Consider the following 17,414-nt stretch of genomic DNA (forward strand, 5'->3'; position numbering starts at 1 on the left):
GAGGCTAAACTTTGGCCAGGGCCGAAAAGTGGCATCTGTGCCTGGAGGTTATGGGCGGTAATTGGTCCAGCATCCCCCCATTCCACCTCAGTCAGCAGACTGCCAGCTCCATTCTCCAGCGGCCAGCAACCCAGCACGACCACCACCGAGCACCGGCAACCCGAATCTAACCACAACCACATGTCGCGGCTCTCCTCACAACTTGCAGGTGGCATTTGACCAGGAACGCGTATGATGGCCGCCATTCTCCGCACGTCGGATACATAACAATAAACCCAGTTCTTTTTTGGTTATTTCCCTGTCAATTTCCTTCCCGTCTGGGGCACGTCAATGCCGACAAATTGAATTGGATGCCCTGCTGCTCGACTTCTAAATGCCCGCCAACATGTCGTCCCTCAACGGCTCCTACACGGCGACCTTGAGTCCCACGATTGCCTCGTCCGAAACCGCATCCGCATCTGCATTCCCTCCACACATGCTCTCGAGTTCCATCTCGTCTCTTTCCTCTTCGACCTCCTCGCGCCATACTTCACAAATATCTAAGACCTACCGCCAGGCTTCGACTCTCTTTCTCACGCGTCGTCTGCCCGAAGCTCTATCTACCATCTTGCCATTGATCACCCCGCCACCATCCAACGGCGACCAGACAGAGCCAGCTCCCGTAGCGAGGGCCTCCCGATCCACCCGGATCAAGGTTTGGAGCCTTTACCTGACAACTCTCAACGCAATCGTGGAGCTGGAGCCGGACGAGGGGAAGGATGCATTCGGAAGCCAGGAGTGGCGGTCACTGTGCACCAAGGTCAGAGAGGGAGAGGTGTGGGAGGAGGTCGTCCGCAACGGATATCACGGCGTCGAAAGCGACGTCGATTCAGACGTCGTCATTAACCTGTAAGCGCCCATCCAGTTGTTTATTTGTCTTGTGGCCGGTAGTAGTTTGGCTAACAAAACTCTTAGCGCCACACTCCTCCTAGCCCACGCCCGGACACAGGAACTGAATCAAAAGAGGCTGGAGAGTTATCTCGCTGCCTCGACCTCACCAAATCTGGATCTTTCACAGAGATTTTCTGACTCCCCGTCGCCGTCCCCACGGTTGAACAATCGGCATAGGTCGCCGGCAAAGGGGACGAGCGGAGCCGACACACCAAGGGATCTTAATGCGAGGGTCAAGATCCTCGAACTTTACACGCTGCACGTCTTGCTCCGTAATAATGAATGGGATTATGCTCGAGAGTTTATCAGCGTCAGCTCCGTATTAGACGATGAGCGCCGTGAGGCGTTTTTACAAGCCTTGCAAAGCTTGCAAGAAGAACAGCAAGAAGCAGAACGGCGAGATGCGGAAGAACGACGCCAGCAAGAGGAGCAATTGAGGCGTGATATCGAAGAGGCCAAGAAATTGAGGGCAGAAAACGAAGAGAGGGAACGCAGGCGACTGGAGGAGGAGCGAGCAAGAAGAGAGGGTACTGAGGTGGACTACGGTATCGAAAGGACGCCAAGCAGAGCAAGTTCGAGCAAAGCGGGATCAAGCAAGGGTCGACATGCAAGAGCGGTTTCGAATTCATCAGGATCGAATTCAAATTCAAAGTTGCCCCTTTCAAAAGCGAAGGGCAAACCGCCAGCCAATCCAACCTTCGCTACGAGGGCATCCATGGTTGTGTCTCGGCTGAAAGAGCTCATAGATCAGCTGGGAACGTCGTTCAAGACAAATCCCATGTTGCTGATGCGACTCGTGGCCTTTATTTTGGGTTTGGTAGTTATGTTTGGGCAGAAGAACGTCAGAGAGCGGATACAGCGCTTGCTTGCTAATGGTTGGAATAAGGTAAAGGCAACGGCGGGAATGGGAGTCAAGGTTAGCTACATATGATTACGACACGGGTACCGGCTAGCTTTGACTTTCACTGTACTATATGAACCTGGATGAAATGGCCGTAATTCCATGTGGTCTTGAATTTTTTTCTTTATGCAAATGGGAGCATGTTTTCAAGATTTTCGACACAAACTATTCCGTCATGCAGAGTGAGATATCATTTCTGGTCTAAATCGTAAACCCTTCCGCCATGTCTCTGATCATTGACGCCCAAACGCCATACACATGATGCCAAGCCTGTGTTTCGCAAAAGAAAAAAAACAAAAACCTGATATTCGTTTCCATGTTTCAAGCCACCACGCTCGTAAACACCACCGGTGCCCATACCCGGGCGACGTAGGGACTAGTACGTCGCCGTGCGATTCGTTTTCTTCTGGTAGAACAGGTCGGTTCGAGAACTACCCAGATTGATAATCTTGGGGCACCCATCGCGGTCCTTCTCGAGTCGCGTGCACTCGAAGCAATAGAAGGCGTCCGAGATACCCTCACCGCCGCAGACGACGCACTTGTTCTGGTAGTTGCCGAAGGAGCACTCATCGCAAATGCGGACGAGGGTCGTGGGTCGGACGTAAGAATCGCAGACGGGACACTTTCCGTCACACTTGTCGCAGAGGCGGCCAATGGCAATGCCGGCCTGCTTGCGGCACATGACGAGATCGCTGAAGAATACATAGTCAGTCTTGGGTCTATTTGCTTGAAAAGGGATTTGAAGCAAGAGAGAATACTCACGGATGATGGCGCGACATTTTGTGTGATTCGAAAGAATAACGCCGCTTGTGATCTCAGTGTTTGGGTGTCGCGAAATTTGGGAGCGACGTTGTTGTTGATCGCAAAAGTGGCGGGACGTTGAAATCACAACGACCTTGGAAGAAGTTCGCGCTCCTCAGCCTCGCCACATCTTCTCGACGTTTCTCCTTCCGTTATTGGTACGGCCCCAGTCTGATCCGGGCCGAGGTGGGGTCACAAGCGGGTCTTTTGATGTGAGTGGCTGGACCCCGCTGACAAACCTCAGCCTCGGAGCTTGAGCTTGAGCTTCCTAGCTGTAGCACGGCACAAGGTCGCATTCAAAACTATCTGATCAAGGTCGTCTTAAATTTCTTCTTTTATAGTAAAACATTGTCGCATCCTTGAAACAAGGCCAATAAACCTGCGCGAAATTTGAAATGGCCACCGTTGCAGAGTATGCGCCTTCCATCTTTCCAAGAGCACAACCAGCTGACGACACCACCACAGGGCACCTGCCGATGCCATTGAAGCCGAGTCCATGAGCCCCGAAGCCGAAGTCTCGCAGAAGCGCAAAGCCTCTTCGGTGCTAGATGGCCACGAAGAAATCTCAAAAAGACACAGGGTTGATGACGATGACCATCACGACTCTCGCTCACAAAACCCGAACTCCTCGCCTACAGAACCTAGGCACCGCGACGTGGACGCTGACGCCGGCACTGCTCGTCGTAGCGTTGTGTCAAGAGATGAGGAAAAGAGGCGTGGAAAGCGGTTATTCGGCGGGTTACTGAATACATTAAGTCAAACAAGCACCAGTTCCCAGCACAAGAAGCGCAGGGAGATCGAGCTACGGCAACAGGAGAGGGCACAGAAGCAAAGAGCGGAGGATGACAAGAGGCGGGCCGAGAAGCTTGCTAGGATCACCGAGGTGCGCTGGCAGGAGCAGATCAAATTTGACGAGAAAGCCGTATGCGGATAGTCCCTCCCTTGCAAGGACAAGGTTGCTGATGCTCTTCGCAGATGAGGGTTCGACACGCCAATATGCTCGCAATGGCACACTCGTTAAAGACGCATGCGCAGCCGCCGATTGTGAGTCTTCAACCGATCCCGGGTCTCTGGCCTTCCACTGACGGACCACCTAGTACTTTCGACCATGGAAACTCTCGAAGGAGCAAGAAGATTCGATCGACGACCAGATCCAAGACGCCAAAGCCATCATAGCAAGGGAGGTTGATGCTTTCAATGATCGTAAGGAAGCGCACGAACAGCGCTACGGCCGAAGTAGGCCGTCGATAGTGCAAAACCAACCTGCGCCTGCAATTGCTGAGAGTTCAGCAGACGCGCCTCCAGCCCCGGAAGCTGCTCATGTTGATGCTGCGGCCGCGGGCAGTACTAATACTGCATCTTTGTATGACAATGACAGACTCGACAGAGAGCCGCATGATGAGTCCGGTGACGTCGTCGAGGATGCCGAAGAGGATATGGTGATCTACTAACGGCAACAGGCCGCAGACCCTCAAGCTTCTTTGGAGTCTTGCAACTTATCTTTTGGTCATGCTACTATCTGTTTACTGCCAGGCTTTGGTGCTGGTTGAGGCGCTGTTCTTTTTCTTTTTAAGGGGAAATAAAAAGTTGAACGTCGGGAATACGATACCAATTGGAGTTCAGAGCGGCCTTTGCTTAAAGATACTTACGACTAATACCTGAAAATATAAATCAAGGCATTTGCTATCTAAGACATCATTCGTGGAGCGGTTGAGGCAATGTGCTGACTCGACGTCGGCCGAGTGACGTGTGTTGCTCCTCCCCTCAGCCTGTGGATCCTCGTCTGGCGCCGAGCTTGTTGGCACTGAGATCGATGCAATGCACGATGGGTTTAAAACTGTTACCACCTGCATATCGCCGACAGCCACCGAAGCCCGGCGTCAATACTTACAAAAAATGGGGTGAGACATGGTGATGCCCTTTTTTCTTTTCTTTTTCCAATTCTTCATCGGAGATCGGAGACCTGTAGCTCCGACAATCTAGCTTAAGTTGCCTGATGTTCCTGGACCGAGGCATCACTGTAACACGGACGGGGGGCACTAGAACCATTCCGTCCAGGGACTCCGAAGATAGACATGCGATGGCCCCGCGCGGGTGGGTTCCCGGCGTGGCCGTTTCTTTGGTCTCTGTGGCCGTGTCGCCCGCGGACCCCACGTCACGTCCTTGTCACCCAGAAAGTTGCCCCTCTTCTCTCAAGTTTGGGTGCAATTATCCCGCCGTGGTCGCAATATGCGAGACATTTCTCGCTGAGCTGGACCGAGGCTCAAATCACACCGCTCGTACGGTCGCACTGCCAATTCTAAAGCGTTCGGCGTGGTATAGTAATCTACTGTGATTCATGACTCGGATGCGACAAATCAGCATACTGGAATAGTTTAGACTGGTGTTTGCTCCATGACAGCTCCGGCACACTGCAGATCGAACACTCTGCCTAATCATAGCTCTCTCGTACACCCCCACAGCAGAACGGGATTCATCAACTGCGGCGGAAACAGGCTATCCTGTGTCCTGTCCTGTCAACAAGGGTCTTACCTTGGCAGACGTTGAGTACTAGCTCAGACATATAAGTACGCCATCTCTTCGCCTTGAGGGCAGCTACGTCGTATCTCCAACGCCCAGCACAGAACACGCTCATTGGACGCACATTCACCATGGCTGTTGACAAGATCGCACCCAACGACCCCCGCATCGAGCGCAAGCAAGCTCATGTGAGGGGCAAGACCTACTCTTACCTCTACGGCAAGCCTGAGGGTACCCCCAAGGGCACCGTCGTCCTCGTTCACGGCTGGCCCGACATTTCGCTTGGATGGCGGTACCAGATTCCCCTTTTCCTCTCCCTCGGCTACCAGGTCGTCGTCCCGGATTGCCTGGGCTACGGCCAGACCTCATCCCCGCAGGAGCTGGGAGAATTCACCCTCAAGAGCATGTCGGATGATATCAAGGAGCTGAGCGAGCACGTCGCCCCCGGCGAGCAGATCATCCTCGGCGGCCACGACTGGGGTGGTGCTCTCGTCTGGCGCGTCGCCCTCTGGCACCCTTCCCTCCTGAAGGGCGTCTTCAGCGTCTGCACCCCCTACAACTCGCCCACGACCCACTGGTTCGACCTCGCCGATCTCATTGCCGCGGGCAAGTTTCAAAACTTCAAGTACCAGCTCCAGCTGCGCGGCCCCGAGGTCGAGAGCCGCCTCACGAAGGCCGAGGACATCCGCCAGTTCCTGCAGGGCATCTACGGAGGCCGCGGCTCCGAGGGCGAGCTTGCCTTCACGACGGACCGCGGTGTCGTCTTCGAGAACCTTGGCAAGATCGGTCCTTCGCCTCTGCTCAACGACGCCGAGATCGAGTACTACACCGAGAACTTCGCCAAGAGCGGCCTCTGCGGACCCCTGAACTGGTACCGCACGCGCAAGCTCAACTACGAGGAGGAGCTGCCCTTGGCTGAGGAGGCGCAGAAGGAAGGCAAGCCGATCAAGGTCACACCACCGAGTCTGTTCGTGCTTGCTAGCAAGGACGCGGCTTTGCCCCCGGCCATGGCAGCAGGTATGGATCAGCACTTCGAGGACCTTACGCGGGGAGAGGTCAAGGCGTCGCACTGGGCTCTGTGGGAGGCTCCCGAGGAGGTCAACAAGCAGATTAAGGAGTGGTTGGATAGCAAGGTCAACAAGCCGTCAGCGAACCTGTGAGTTATTGGATTTGGACGATGATGGTACTGGACATTAACGGTTTGATGAAAAAGGCAGTGATTAATTGGTAGTCGGTAATGACAGAAAGCGATAATGAATTTGAAGATTTTATCAAGCAATAGACCTCTTATTACGTCTGGCGTGACCTATCTATATCAACGCAGTATGACGCGCCGTCTTTTACCGGTGCGTTACATGGCACGGAAATGTGCCGGACTGGCCTGGCTAAATCGAGGCGCATTCCCATTTTCTGCCGCTTGCGAACGGTTTCGTCCTCTCCTATAGCCATTGCGTCTTGCCTTGTGATGATGCGCCTGTCCTGAGACGTGTGTTCCCTCGCCGTGTATATTGATGACGGAATAGTCAAGTGTTTGGAAGTAACGTAATGCCTCCCTCATGCCACTCCTCCAGCTCTTGTACCCCCGCCTCCTCGTCTTGTTGACATTCCGCACAATTACTCATAACTTTCTCGGATATTTTGCTATCAAATACTCACAAGCATCGAAGGAGCACATGTAGTATCGAGTTGTGCGGACTTTTCTGCCTGCGTCATGTGGCGGCGTTGTGGCGGGTGTGGTATTGGCATCGGGTCCATCGAAAACATCGGCGCAGGCTCTACAGTGTATCTTTTCTTCCTCGTCAATACGTTGTCTCTTCACTTCAGCGTAAACTTCTGCCCCGCCACGACTGGCGCAGCCGTCTTCTTCTTGTTGGGCTTGCCACATGAGGCACAGGCATCGGCGCGATAGGCGCACGATTGGCACAAGGAGTGACCCTGGGACACTTTTGTTTTGCATTTGGAGCACGCGCTCGAGTATTGGGCGTAGGGGTTCTTGGCCGCCTTTGAAAGCAGCTTGCTCTTGCCGATGCCTGTGCTTCCCAGAGTCGGTTTGGAGGAGGACGCGGCGGAGCCATGATACATTTCGCTCTTCTTCTTGACGGAGGGAGTCGCAAGGGTCGATCCACCCTTACCCAGCTTCTGGCATTTTGTGCACACCATTTTTGAAATTATATGTGTGATGTATCAATAGACGTCGTCGTGGGGATGTTGTTGGGGATATGCAACCGAACAGACGTTGAAATGGGGGACGAAGATGGAACGGCGACTGATGGAAGGATAGTAGTGGCTGGTGGCGCACAAGGCTAAGGTCTGTGGCGCGTGTGTGGCTTGAAGAGGTGGTCTTCTTGAGCGACGAGTGACGCAAGACGCAACAGGCTTCCGCGTTTAGAGTACCGAGTTTCTTCTGCTGAAGTTTCACCCGGTGGGTCCGAAGCAGACATTAGGGTGGAGCTAGCGGCCTGGACTGGGATTCGCAAACGACACTTGTCGGGACGGTGGCCAGTAGCCACAATAGGGGCCCTTTGAATGTTTTCTCTTCTGTTTTACGGGGTCCCCAGCCACTTTTTGAATTGAAACTGGATCTTCTCATCAGCTTTCTCCAGCGGTAGGTCGCCTCGCTAACCAACGGGAAGCAGCGGTGTCAGGGTGGGAATTTTTCAAGGCTACATGCAATTTCATCTGGTCAATCCAGACGAGCGAGACTGAAATATCCACCCGTATTCATACTTATAGATCTGTCGGAGGGAAATTTTCTTGTTTGCGGGAGATGCTTAGTTCCTCTCTCCCTGATGACGACTGGACGGGGTCCTTGGCAACCCTGGCAATGACAAGCCTGACTCTGCCAATCTAGCCCCTTTGTGTCTCTCTCTCTCTCGCCTGGCGCAGGTCTGGCATTGGCGTCACCCATCGTCTGTTGGCATATGGGTATCATGTCCGAGCGAGAACAAGGACCGTTGCTAAACTCAACCCTATCGATATGTGGTTTGGTTGGCTCATGTCAATCTCAAGTGGCTTATCAAACGGACAGACAGCCCCGAGTCTCCGTGCGAAAAGTCCGCGCTGCGTATCCCCCCAGCCCCAGAATGTAAGACTACTAGTATGGGAGGAGGGGGATGTGGGAGGGGGAAAGCCTAAGCATTCCTTCATGCTCCGTCCAGTCCGCCCTGTCGTCGTCGATGATTGTGGCTGGAGAATGCAAGCTTGTCAGCTCGTCCCATCGGTTACGAGGGAATGAGAAGGTCGTAGAGTGGGATGCAGCCAGTCCCAAGCCGGGGACAGAGGCTCTATGGAGCGGCCACTAAGCGGCCCACGAATAGCAACTTGCCCCACGTGCCCCTTTCAGTGGAGCTGACACCCTCCAAAAATCATACCTAGGCTCCAGTTTCGTAGCAGGAGCTGATTGATGAGGTTAAAGCACAGCAAAACAGCGCCGTGGAAAAAAGAAAAAAAAAGAACCCTGGGCCACCTTTTTCCCAGGTACCGTTTTAGCTACTTGGTGAGAGACCACCCTCAGTGTAGTACTAGCAGTACTTCCGTACCGTGGAAACAACCGCCCACCAGCAAGCCAGCAAGCCCACAGCCCAGCCCGCACTGCCAGCTGTGACCAGCCCAGGCTAGACCCTTTCAGTTTCTCCAGCCAACCAAGCAAGCCCCCCCCAACCAACCTTGAGACGACCAAGTTGCTGCCACCTGCGCAGCATTGCCCTGCTCTCGTCTCGTCCCGTTGCTCCCTTGCGCCGTCTGTTCAAGCACCAGTACCTCAAACACGGCCATCCGCAGATCCCATCTTCCGCAGACGACCTCCTCACACATCACCTCAATTCCTTACCTCTGATCTGACATACATCCCCTATTGTTTCCTCGACCGCTGCAATCCAATCATAGCGACTGCGTTGCTTTGCATTCTTGGACCTCTGCTCGACCTCTTACCTATCTCTTCGGCACTTTCTATCCGTTGACGTAGCGCGAAGTCGATCACTGTGTAATCCTAATCCTGCGTCAGAAGGAGGCTGTGCTGCAACAAATACGGATTGCAGGGCCACTCTTTTTTTCTACTCTCCCACCAGCTACCACGAGCGCCCAGCTGAGGCGTTGATTCTTACTGCCGCTGCTCTCCTTGTCGTCGTCGCCGTTGTCGTCTTCACTCGCCGCGGCTCCCGCGATTGACCTAGTAGGCTACCGACAAGCCTCCACAATTCCGCCCTTCTTCGATTCCATCGCTCCTTCACTCATGTGTCCGGAAACACGACCTTAATCTACAAACCCCCCGACTTCGCATGCTGGGCAAATTGAGAGACACGCTGCGTACTTTGATCGCCCACCAATACAACCAGTCTCCCCCGCATGGCTGGACGACCGACAGGAGGCCCTCCAGGAGGACCTTCGAATAACGATTTACTGTTAGATTTGGAAAATGATCAGCCCGTCTACGGTGGAGGACAGCGATCCGCGATGAACGACGATGACCTTCTGCGATCCTATGGCCAAGATCAGAACCAGGCCCAGGGCCGCCCTTCCGTATCTTACGACGATTTTGTTGGTGGTGGCGGCGGCGGAGGAGGAGGAGGACACAATGCGCAACAACCTTCGGCTTTGAGGCCTACGCCTGGTGGTCCCTCAGCACCGGGCGCCGGCGCCGGCGCTACCTCCGGCCCTTACATGCAAAGGCATTACAGTCAAACATCAGAACTGAACAACTACCAGCGGTACGCCGACGACTTTGACGACTATCCGGCGGATCATGATTCGTATTATCAACAGGGAGGATCGGCAGCGAGCCAGAGCAATGTGACTGATCCCGCAGCCAGGGCCAACGCCCGGAACCGTAATAGCGTTCTCAGCTTGGGTGGAGGCTTCTTTGGCAGAATAAAGAACAGATTGGGAATGGGACAAGGATACTCAGAGATGGATCTCCCTTTAACAGAGGCAGGAAATGGGCGGACGGATTCTGGTATCGACCAACAGGCGAAACAGGGAAAGAAGTTCGACATGGGCAACTTCAAGTTTGGCTTCGGTCGCAGCAAGCCCGACCCCTCGACCTTGGGCCCCAGAATTATTCACCTCAACAATCCTCCGGCGAACGCGGCGAACAAGTATGTGGACAACCACATTTCGACAGCCAAGTACAATGTCGCGACCTTCCTTCCCAAGTTCCTCTTCGAGCAGTTCTCCAAGTTCGCCAACATCTTCTTCTTGTTCACAGCTGCGCTGCAACAGATCCCTAACCTCTCACCTACCAACCGATATACGACTATTATTCCGCTGTTCATCGTCATGATGGTCTCCGCAGGCAAGGAGCTCGTAGAGGATTACCGACGAAAACAGGCCGATAACGCACTCAACACATCTAAAGCGCGTGTCCTACGTGGCACTGGGTTCCAGGAGACCAAGTGGATCAACGTTTCGGTGGGAGACATCATCCGTGTTGAGTCGGAGGAGCCGTTCCCTGCCGATCTTGTTCTCCTCGCGAGTTCCGAACCGGAAGGCCTGTGCTATATTGAGACAGCTAACCTCGATGGCGAGACCAATTTGAAGATCAAGCAAGCTCTGCCGGAGACATGCCCCATGGTTAGCTCCAGCGAGCTCTCAAGACTCGGTGGCCGCATCAAGTCTGAACAGCCAAACAGCAGCTTGTATACGTACGAGGCTACCTTGACGATGCAGGCTGGCGGCGGCGAGAAAGAATTGGCATTGAACCCCGAACAGCTCCTTCTTCGTGGTGCGACTTTGCGCAACACTCCTTGGATTCATGGTGTCGTTGTCTTCACAGGTCACGAGACAAAGCTCATGCGTAACGCGACAGCAGCCCCCATTAAGCGCACCAAGGTCGAGAAAAAGCTCAATATCTTGGTCTTGGTTCTTGTTGGCATCCTCCTTGTTCTCAGTGTCATTTGCACGGTTGGTGATCTGGTCCAACGTAAGGTTGAGGGTGACGCTCTCCAATACTTGATGCTCGACTCTACTGGTTCTGCAGGCGACATTGTTAAGACTTTCTTCAAGGACATGGTCACTTACTGGGTTTTGTTCTCATCTCTTGTGCCGATTTCACTCTTCGTCACTCTGGAGATGGTCAAGTACTGGCACGGCATTCTCATCAACGATGACCTGGACATTTATTACGACAAGACGGACACCCCAGCGAACTGCAGAACCTCCAGCTTGGTTGAGGAACTTGGTATGGTCGAATACGTCTTTTCTGACAAGACTGGCACTTTGACTTGCAACATGATGGAGTTTAAGCAAGCTTCGATTGGTGGAATCCAGTACGCGGAGGATGTCCCAGAAGATCTTAGAGCCACGGTTCAGGATGGTGTTGAGGTTGGAATCCACGACTATAAGAGACTTGCGGAGAACCTCAAGAGCCACGAAACAGCTCCTGTGATTGACCATTTCCTAGCTCTCCTGGCTACCTGTCATACGGTCATCCCCGAGAGAAGCGAGGAGAAGGGTGGCAAGATTAAGTACCAGGCGGCCTCACCTGACGAGGGCGCACTCGTCGAGGGCGCCGCTGAACTTGGCTATGTCTTTACGGATCGCAAGCCGAGATCTGTATTTATCGAAGCCAACGGACGGGAACTTGAATACGAGCTCTTGGCGGTCTGCGAGTTCAACTCTACCCGAAAGCGCATGTCGACAATCTACCGATGCCCCGATGGCAAGGTCCGTGTTTACTGCAAGGGTGCTGATACTGTTATTCTCGAACGTCTCAACGACCAGAACCCTCATGTTGAAGCCACCCTTCGCCATCTGGAGGAATACGCGTCGGAAGGTCTACGGACACTGTGCCTCGCAATGCGTGAAGTTCCCGACCAAGAGTTTCAGGAGTGGTACAAGATTTACGACAAGGCATCTACTACTGTTGGTGGCAACCGTGCCGATGAGTTGGACAAGGCTGCTGAAATCATTGAACGCGATTTCTATCTCCTGGGAGCGACCGCTATTGAAGATCGTCTCCAAGATGGCGTTCCCGAGACCATTCATACGCTTCAGCAGGCCAACATCAAGGTGTGGGTCTTAACTGGTGATCGTCAGGAGACTGCCATCAACATCGGCATGAGTTGCAAGCTTCTTAGCGAGGACATGATGCTTTTGATTGTGAACGAGGAAAGCGCAGCCGCAACACGGGACAACCTGCAGAAGAAACTGGACGCTATTCGAACCCAAGGTGACGGAACAATCGAGACGGAGACATTGGCTCTCATTATCGACGGCAAGTCCCTGACCTACGCTTTGGAGAAGGATTTGGAGAAGCTGTTCCTCGATCTGGCCATTATGTGTAAGGCGGTTATCTGCTGCCGTGTTTCTCCCCTACAGAAAGCTCTTGTCGTCAAGCTGGTCAAGAAATATCAGAAGGAATCCATTCTACTCGCTATTGGCGACGGTGCCAACGACGTCTCCATGATCCAGGCCGCCCACATCGGCGTTGGTATCAGCGGTATGGAAGGTCTCCAAGCTGCTAGAAGTGCCGACGTTTCCATCGGTCAGTTCCGGTATCTGAGAAAGCTGCTGTTGGTGCACGGCGCCTGGAGTTACCAGCGTGTTGCCAAGACGATCCTTTTCTCCTTCTATAAGAACATCACTCTGTACATGACGCAATTCTGGGTTAGTTTATTTCCACTCCAACACGTTTGCATACTTGCTGACTCCTGCAGTACACATTCCAAAACGTCTTCTCTGGTGCTGTCATCTATGAGTCGTGGACTTTGTCATTCTACAATGTCTTCTACACTGTCCTGCCTCCGCTCGCCTTGGGTATCCTTGACCAGTTCATCTCGGCCAGACTCTTGGACCGCTACCCGCAGCTGTACAACATGGGCCAGCAGAACCAGTTCTTCAAGATCAAGATCTTCGCCGAGTGGGTCGCCAACGCCATCTACCACTCTATCATCCTCTATGTCTTTGGCCAGCTTATCTGGTATGGTGACCTCATTCAAGGTGATGGACAGATCGCGGGACACTGGGTCTGGGGTACGGCTCTGTATGCTGCCGTCCTGCTCACCGTCCTCGGTAAAGCTGCTCTAATCACAAACAACTGGACCAAGTACCATGTTATTGCCATCCCCGGCAGCATGCTCTTCTGGTGGGGCTTCATCGCGCTGTACGGTACCGTCGCACCCATGATCCCCTTTTCGGCTGAGTACCATGGCGTCATCCCTAAGCTGTACACCAGCCCCGTTTTCTGGTTGCAGACCATCTCGTTGGCCATTATGTGTCTCCTGCGAGACTTCGCATGGAAGTTCGCCAAGCGCATGTACATGCCGCAGACGTACCATCACATCCAGGAGATTCAGAAGTACAACATCCAAGATTACAGACCAAGGTATATTGCCCTCCTAACCGCCCATATTTTCTGGTTTGTTTGCTAACTCCGCGCCCAGAATGGAGCAATTCCAAAAGGCTATCCGCAAGGTGCGCCAAGTGCAGCGCATGCGCAAGCAGCGTGGTTACGCCTTCTCCCAGGCAGACGAGAGTCAGACGAGGGTCATCCAGGCGTACGACACGACGCAGCACCGCGGACGTTACGGTGAGATGGCCAGTTCCAGACCTCAGGGCCACTGAAGCGCCTCCCATCCCGTTATTGCTGCACGCCGCGACAGTCTTGCCAAGGTGGAAGGCCGCCGCGAAAGAAGCCTATGATGATGACGATGAAAGGGGCCGGCTGCGTTTTTTTATTTTTATTTTCTATTATTATTACTGGTGTATTCCCAAACGAAATGGTAATGCAAAGGCAGCGACGATAGCACGATGTAAACTTTTTTGTTGGTTTATTCTATTCTTATATGCATGGTCGGGGCCCTCTCCCATCAAATCGCGGAGAGGGCCCCAACGGGCTGGCGTTCTCCTTTTCTTTTACTATCTTGTTGCTATCCGTTTCTCCGGGAGTTGGTGGTGTATCAGTGTTGGTGTGCCCTCGACTACTTCCCGTGTTGCCGTCCCTTTGCGCATCACCAAAAACACGCGCACACACGGGGGAGGGGGGGACGGAAGGATGGACGGACAAAAACGAGCACGTTGGGGAACTAGGAGGCCGTAGAGGCGAGACTACGCACTCGGGAATGATGAAAAGCAGAAAGAAATCAGGGAAAGGTCAAATGGAAACTCATGACAAAGACTGCGGCAGGTCCGAGGAGAGGAGACGATTCAAACAGTATGCGATGCTCTGTGTGCGTGTGCGTTTGTGTGTATGTGTGAAAGATTGGAGAGGAGGATAGGAGAGGGGGTGTTCGTGTGAAGTGTTACCAGTAGAAATCGGCGGATCAAGAGATAGTCTTGGATCAGCAGACTTTGTTCTATTTTTTTTTTAACGGGACGGCGGGCGTTTAGTGGTTCTTGAACCACCGGATGAATTGATCCCCAAATTACCCTCCACCATTCAACTCGTTGCTTGATATCAGAGCTGTGATTAACACTATGCCCATGCCGTGTCCCTTGGAGAACAACAGCAACTAGTTAGTGAAGCGGCACAACTTTTCTTAGTAGCCCTTATCCGAAAGCGTAGTAACAAGAAAAGTTATGATTTGTATTGATACCCAGAGAAGTCCTACTCTGCCTCATCGTGTGCGATGACCAGATGGTGGCGTAAACTATAAACACGAAGAGAAACACCGCTCGTTTACACACCGCAGACCTAATCCGTTGCGAAACGGTCGGTGAATCTGAACGTTGCCAGACCTTCCTTGAAGTCCTCCACAATGCCGCTCACCCCATCGGATGAGTATACACCATCGCCCTGTTCCACGCCAAGGGCAGGGGACTCGTTGAGCGCCGTATTGACACCACCTACGGGCTTGCCCCATCGGTAGGAGTCGATGACGAGCTGTGCTGGCCGACCAGCTGGGTACAGCGGCGACTTGTTGGTTCCATTAAACAAGCTTTCGGCGCCACTGGCGACGATGACACCATCAAAAGTGGTGGCGTCAGCTTGAGAATATGTCATGTCAACGCCCTCAGAGAGTTTCTCGGCAATAACGGTCACAAGAACGCCTTCAGCGGCAAAAGCATCCTTTAGCTCCTTGCCCTGACGCACAGTGCCATCGACCGACAGGCTGGTAAGCACACCAACCTTCAAGGTGGCAATGGTAGGGAGCTTCTCGCCGAGGATCGAGAGACCCCGGGTGGTGTTGTCATGGTAGTACTGAGAATCAGGTTCCAGATGCTCTAAGCCCAAGGCATCAGCGACACGGTTCGCAACGTCATTGTGGATCTTGTTGAGCTGCGTCAGCACGTTCTGCTTGACCTCGTCCGACTGGAGGTGGCTGGTCTCAAATCGGATGGCGTTGATGAGAAACTGCTGTTCTGTGGGCGTCAACGAGTTGTAAAAGAGGCGTGGCTGAGACCAGTGATCCAGGAATGTGTCAGATACCTCGCGAACCAGGTTTCCTCTGCTGGATCGTCCGGGGGCGGTGAAAAACCCCTTACCCTGGGTCTGGTTCGCTTGTGCTGGGAAGCCCTTGTTCAGGGTGTTGGGAGTGTCTTCCCAAGTCAGTAGATGATCATGGCCCTTCTCAGATCGGATGGCTTACATGGATACTTGTTGCGGTGGATGAAATTTTGAGCAGCACCATCTCGGTTGTTGTTGTGAATGGGAGTCACCGGGCGGTTGATGGGAAGCTGCTCAAAGTTGGGACCGCCGTGGCGGTTGATCTGCGTGTCTAAATACGAAAAGATGCGGCCTTGCAATAGGGGGTCGTCGGTAAAGTCGACGCCTCTGACAATGTGTCCCGGTTGGAACTGCCTCCAATTAGCTTTGTCACAACTGGTTTAGAGGTGGACATACCATAATCTGTTCGGTCTCTGCAAAATAATTCACAGGGTTGGCATCGAGCTTCATCTTGCCTAGCTTTTGAAGGGGTGCGATCTCCTCTGGAACAATCTTCGTAGGGTCTAGAAGATCAAAACCATACTTTAGGGTGTCCTCTTCTTCAAGCACTTGAACACACAACTCCCATTCGGGGCCATTGCCAGACTCGATGGCATCCCACAGATCCTGACGGTGGTAGTCGGCATTCTTGCCTGACACAACTTGAGCTTCCTCCCAAACTAAGCTTGCCTTTCCTTGAAGAGTCTTCCAATGCCACTTTACAAGCTTCGAGTTGCCATCTTCTGTTACAACGCGGAAGGTGTGTACGCCATGGCCATCCTAAGACTATTAGCTGCGGCCTTGGATTCATGACATTTTTGCTCACCATGTGACGATAGCTTCTGGGAATACCGTATCCAGCCATAGCCCAGAAAAGGGTATGCAACGTGCTGGTTTGAGAGCTAAAGAAGTCCCATGCCGAGTCGTGAGCTGTAGCAGCTTGAGGAATTTCGTTATCCGGCCTCGGCTTCACGGCATGAATGAGGTCTGGAAACTAAAGGTATGTCAGGCCTTGCGCTTCGTAGAGAGTTTACCATGCTTAGCTCACCTGAATTGCATCTTGAATGAAAAACACTGGAATGTTGTTGCCCACGATATCAAAGTTGCCCTCATCCGTAAAACTATTTTGTCAGCTATTGATCGACCTTCAACAGGCCGCTAGCACTCACAATCGGGTGGCAAAGCCGTGAACATCTCTTGCCGTATCGGCACTTCCTCTGGAACCAGCAACTGTGGAAAACCGCACGAACGTCGGCGTCTGCTTGCCCGCTTCACTCAAGAAGGACGCGGCGGTGAGGTTGCTGTAGTCTCCATAGCTGGTAAAAGTACCGTACGCACCGGCGCCTCGGGCGTGGACGGCTCGTTCTGGAACCTGAGGATATATTCGTTAGCCACGCTAATAAATCAAAATTCGAAGGGTCACTCACTCTTTCGTGGTCAAAGTGTGTGATCTTCTGGCGGAAGATGAAGTCTTCGAGCAATGTCGAGCCACGAACGCCTGCCTTCAAGCTGACCTGGTCTTCAATTGGTCCACCAACATCGGAAGTCATGTAGCCTTCGCTGTCATCAACCTCATAGTTGGTGAGATGGTCACGCGAGCCACCACCCTCGGTCCGTTTCTTGATGTTGGAAGGATCTGCAAAGGGACAAGCGGCAGATGAGAGGGAGGCTAAGCCGAGACCGGCCAGCAGGAGGTTGGTATGCATGTTAAATGATTGACCAAAAGGATGCTATTATGCCTTCAGTGACCGTCTCGTTGATCAGAAGCTGAAGAGCCAGCAACTTCCGGGGATTAGTTCCTTTGTCTCGACAATGGGAAAGACGATTGACCCAAAAGCCATTGAGTAGAGTCAAGATGGATAGAGGAGAAGGGGACTACTTATATACTCCAGATACTTGGAT

At 53.0% G+C, this 17,414-nt stretch overlaps 7 protein-coding genes across 7 annotated transcripts; 4 read left to right on the forward strand and 3 right to left on the reverse strand.

Annotated features, from left to right (window-relative positions):
- Positions 1 to 385: 385 nt before the first annotated feature.
- CTRU02_212954 (peroxin 26) lies at positions 386 to 1,861 on the forward strand (the record flags this gene model as incomplete). Its single annotated transcript, XM_070205945.1, has 2 exons — positions 386 to 888; positions 955 to 1,861. The coding sequence occupies 2 exons, from the start codon at positions 386 to 388 to the stop codon at positions 1,859 to 1,861; spliced, it is 1,410 nt and encodes a 469-aa protein (XP_070060338.1).
- A 346-nt stretch (positions 1,862 to 2,207) lies between these two features.
- Positions 2,208 to 2,610, reverse strand: CTRU02_212955 (uncharacterized protein; the record flags this gene model as incomplete). The annotated part of the gene is made up of 2 exons (XM_036721521.1): positions 2,208 to 2,523; positions 2,594 to 2,610. 2 exons carry the CDS (start codon positions 2,608 to 2,610, stop codon positions 2,208 to 2,210), a joined length of 333 nt encoding a protein of 110 aa, XP_036586690.1.
- A 518-nt stretch (positions 2,611 to 3,128) lies between these two features.
- On the forward strand, positions 3,129 to 4,083 carry CTRU02_212956 (nuclear protein; the record flags this gene model as incomplete). Its single annotated transcript, XM_070205946.1, has 3 exons — positions 3,129 to 3,554; positions 3,608 to 3,676; positions 3,730 to 4,083. The coding sequence occupies 3 exons, from the start codon at positions 3,129 to 3,131 to the stop codon at positions 4,081 to 4,083; spliced, it is 849 nt and encodes a 282-aa protein (XP_070060339.1).
- Positions 4,084 to 5,283: 1,200 nt separating this feature from the next.
- CTRU02_212957 (uncharacterized protein) lies at positions 5,284 to 6,312 on the forward strand (the record flags this gene model as incomplete). The annotated part of the gene is made up of 1 exon (XM_036721522.2): positions 5,284 to 6,312. One exon carries the CDS (start codon positions 5,284 to 5,286, stop codon positions 6,310 to 6,312), a length of 1,029 nt encoding a protein of 342 aa, XP_036586691.2.
- A 655-nt stretch (positions 6,313 to 6,967) lies between these two features.
- On the reverse strand, positions 6,968 to 7,312 carry CTRU02_212958 (cript family protein; the record flags this gene model as incomplete). Its single annotated transcript, XM_036721523.1, has 1 exon — positions 6,968 to 7,312. One exon carries the CDS (start codon positions 7,310 to 7,312, stop codon positions 6,968 to 6,970), a length of 345 nt encoding a protein of 114 aa, XP_036586692.1.
- Positions 7,313 to 9,496: 2,184 nt separating this feature from the next.
- Positions 9,497 to 13,711, forward strand: CTRU02_212959 (phospholipid-transporting atpase; the record flags this gene model as incomplete). The annotated part of the gene is made up of 3 exons (XM_036721524.1): positions 9,497 to 12,754; positions 12,805 to 13,472; positions 13,531 to 13,711. The coding sequence occupies 3 exons, from the start codon at positions 9,497 to 9,499 to the stop codon at positions 13,709 to 13,711; spliced, it is 4,107 nt and encodes a 1,368-aa protein (XP_036586693.1).
- Positions 13,712 to 14,780: 1,069 nt separating this feature from the next.
- Positions 14,781 to 17,218, reverse strand: CTRU02_212960 (catalase; the record flags this gene model as incomplete). Its single annotated transcript, XM_036721525.1, has 7 exons — positions 14,781 to 15,625; positions 15,676 to 15,883; positions 15,930 to 16,292; positions 16,339 to 16,506; positions 16,561 to 16,633; positions 16,682 to 16,884; positions 16,940 to 17,218. The coding sequence occupies 7 exons, from the start codon at positions 17,216 to 17,218 to the stop codon at positions 14,781 to 14,783; spliced, it is 2,139 nt and encodes a 712-aa protein (XP_036586694.1).
- Positions 17,219 to 17,414: the final 196 nt, after the last annotated feature.

Source organism: Colletotrichum truncatum, assembly GCF_014235925.2.
Source record: "Colletotrichum truncatum strain CMES1059 chromosome Unknown Contig_0009, whole genome shotgun sequence".
Taxonomy (NCBI): Eukaryota; Fungi; Ascomycota; class Sordariomycetes; order Glomerellales; family Glomerellaceae; genus Colletotrichum; species Colletotrichum truncatum.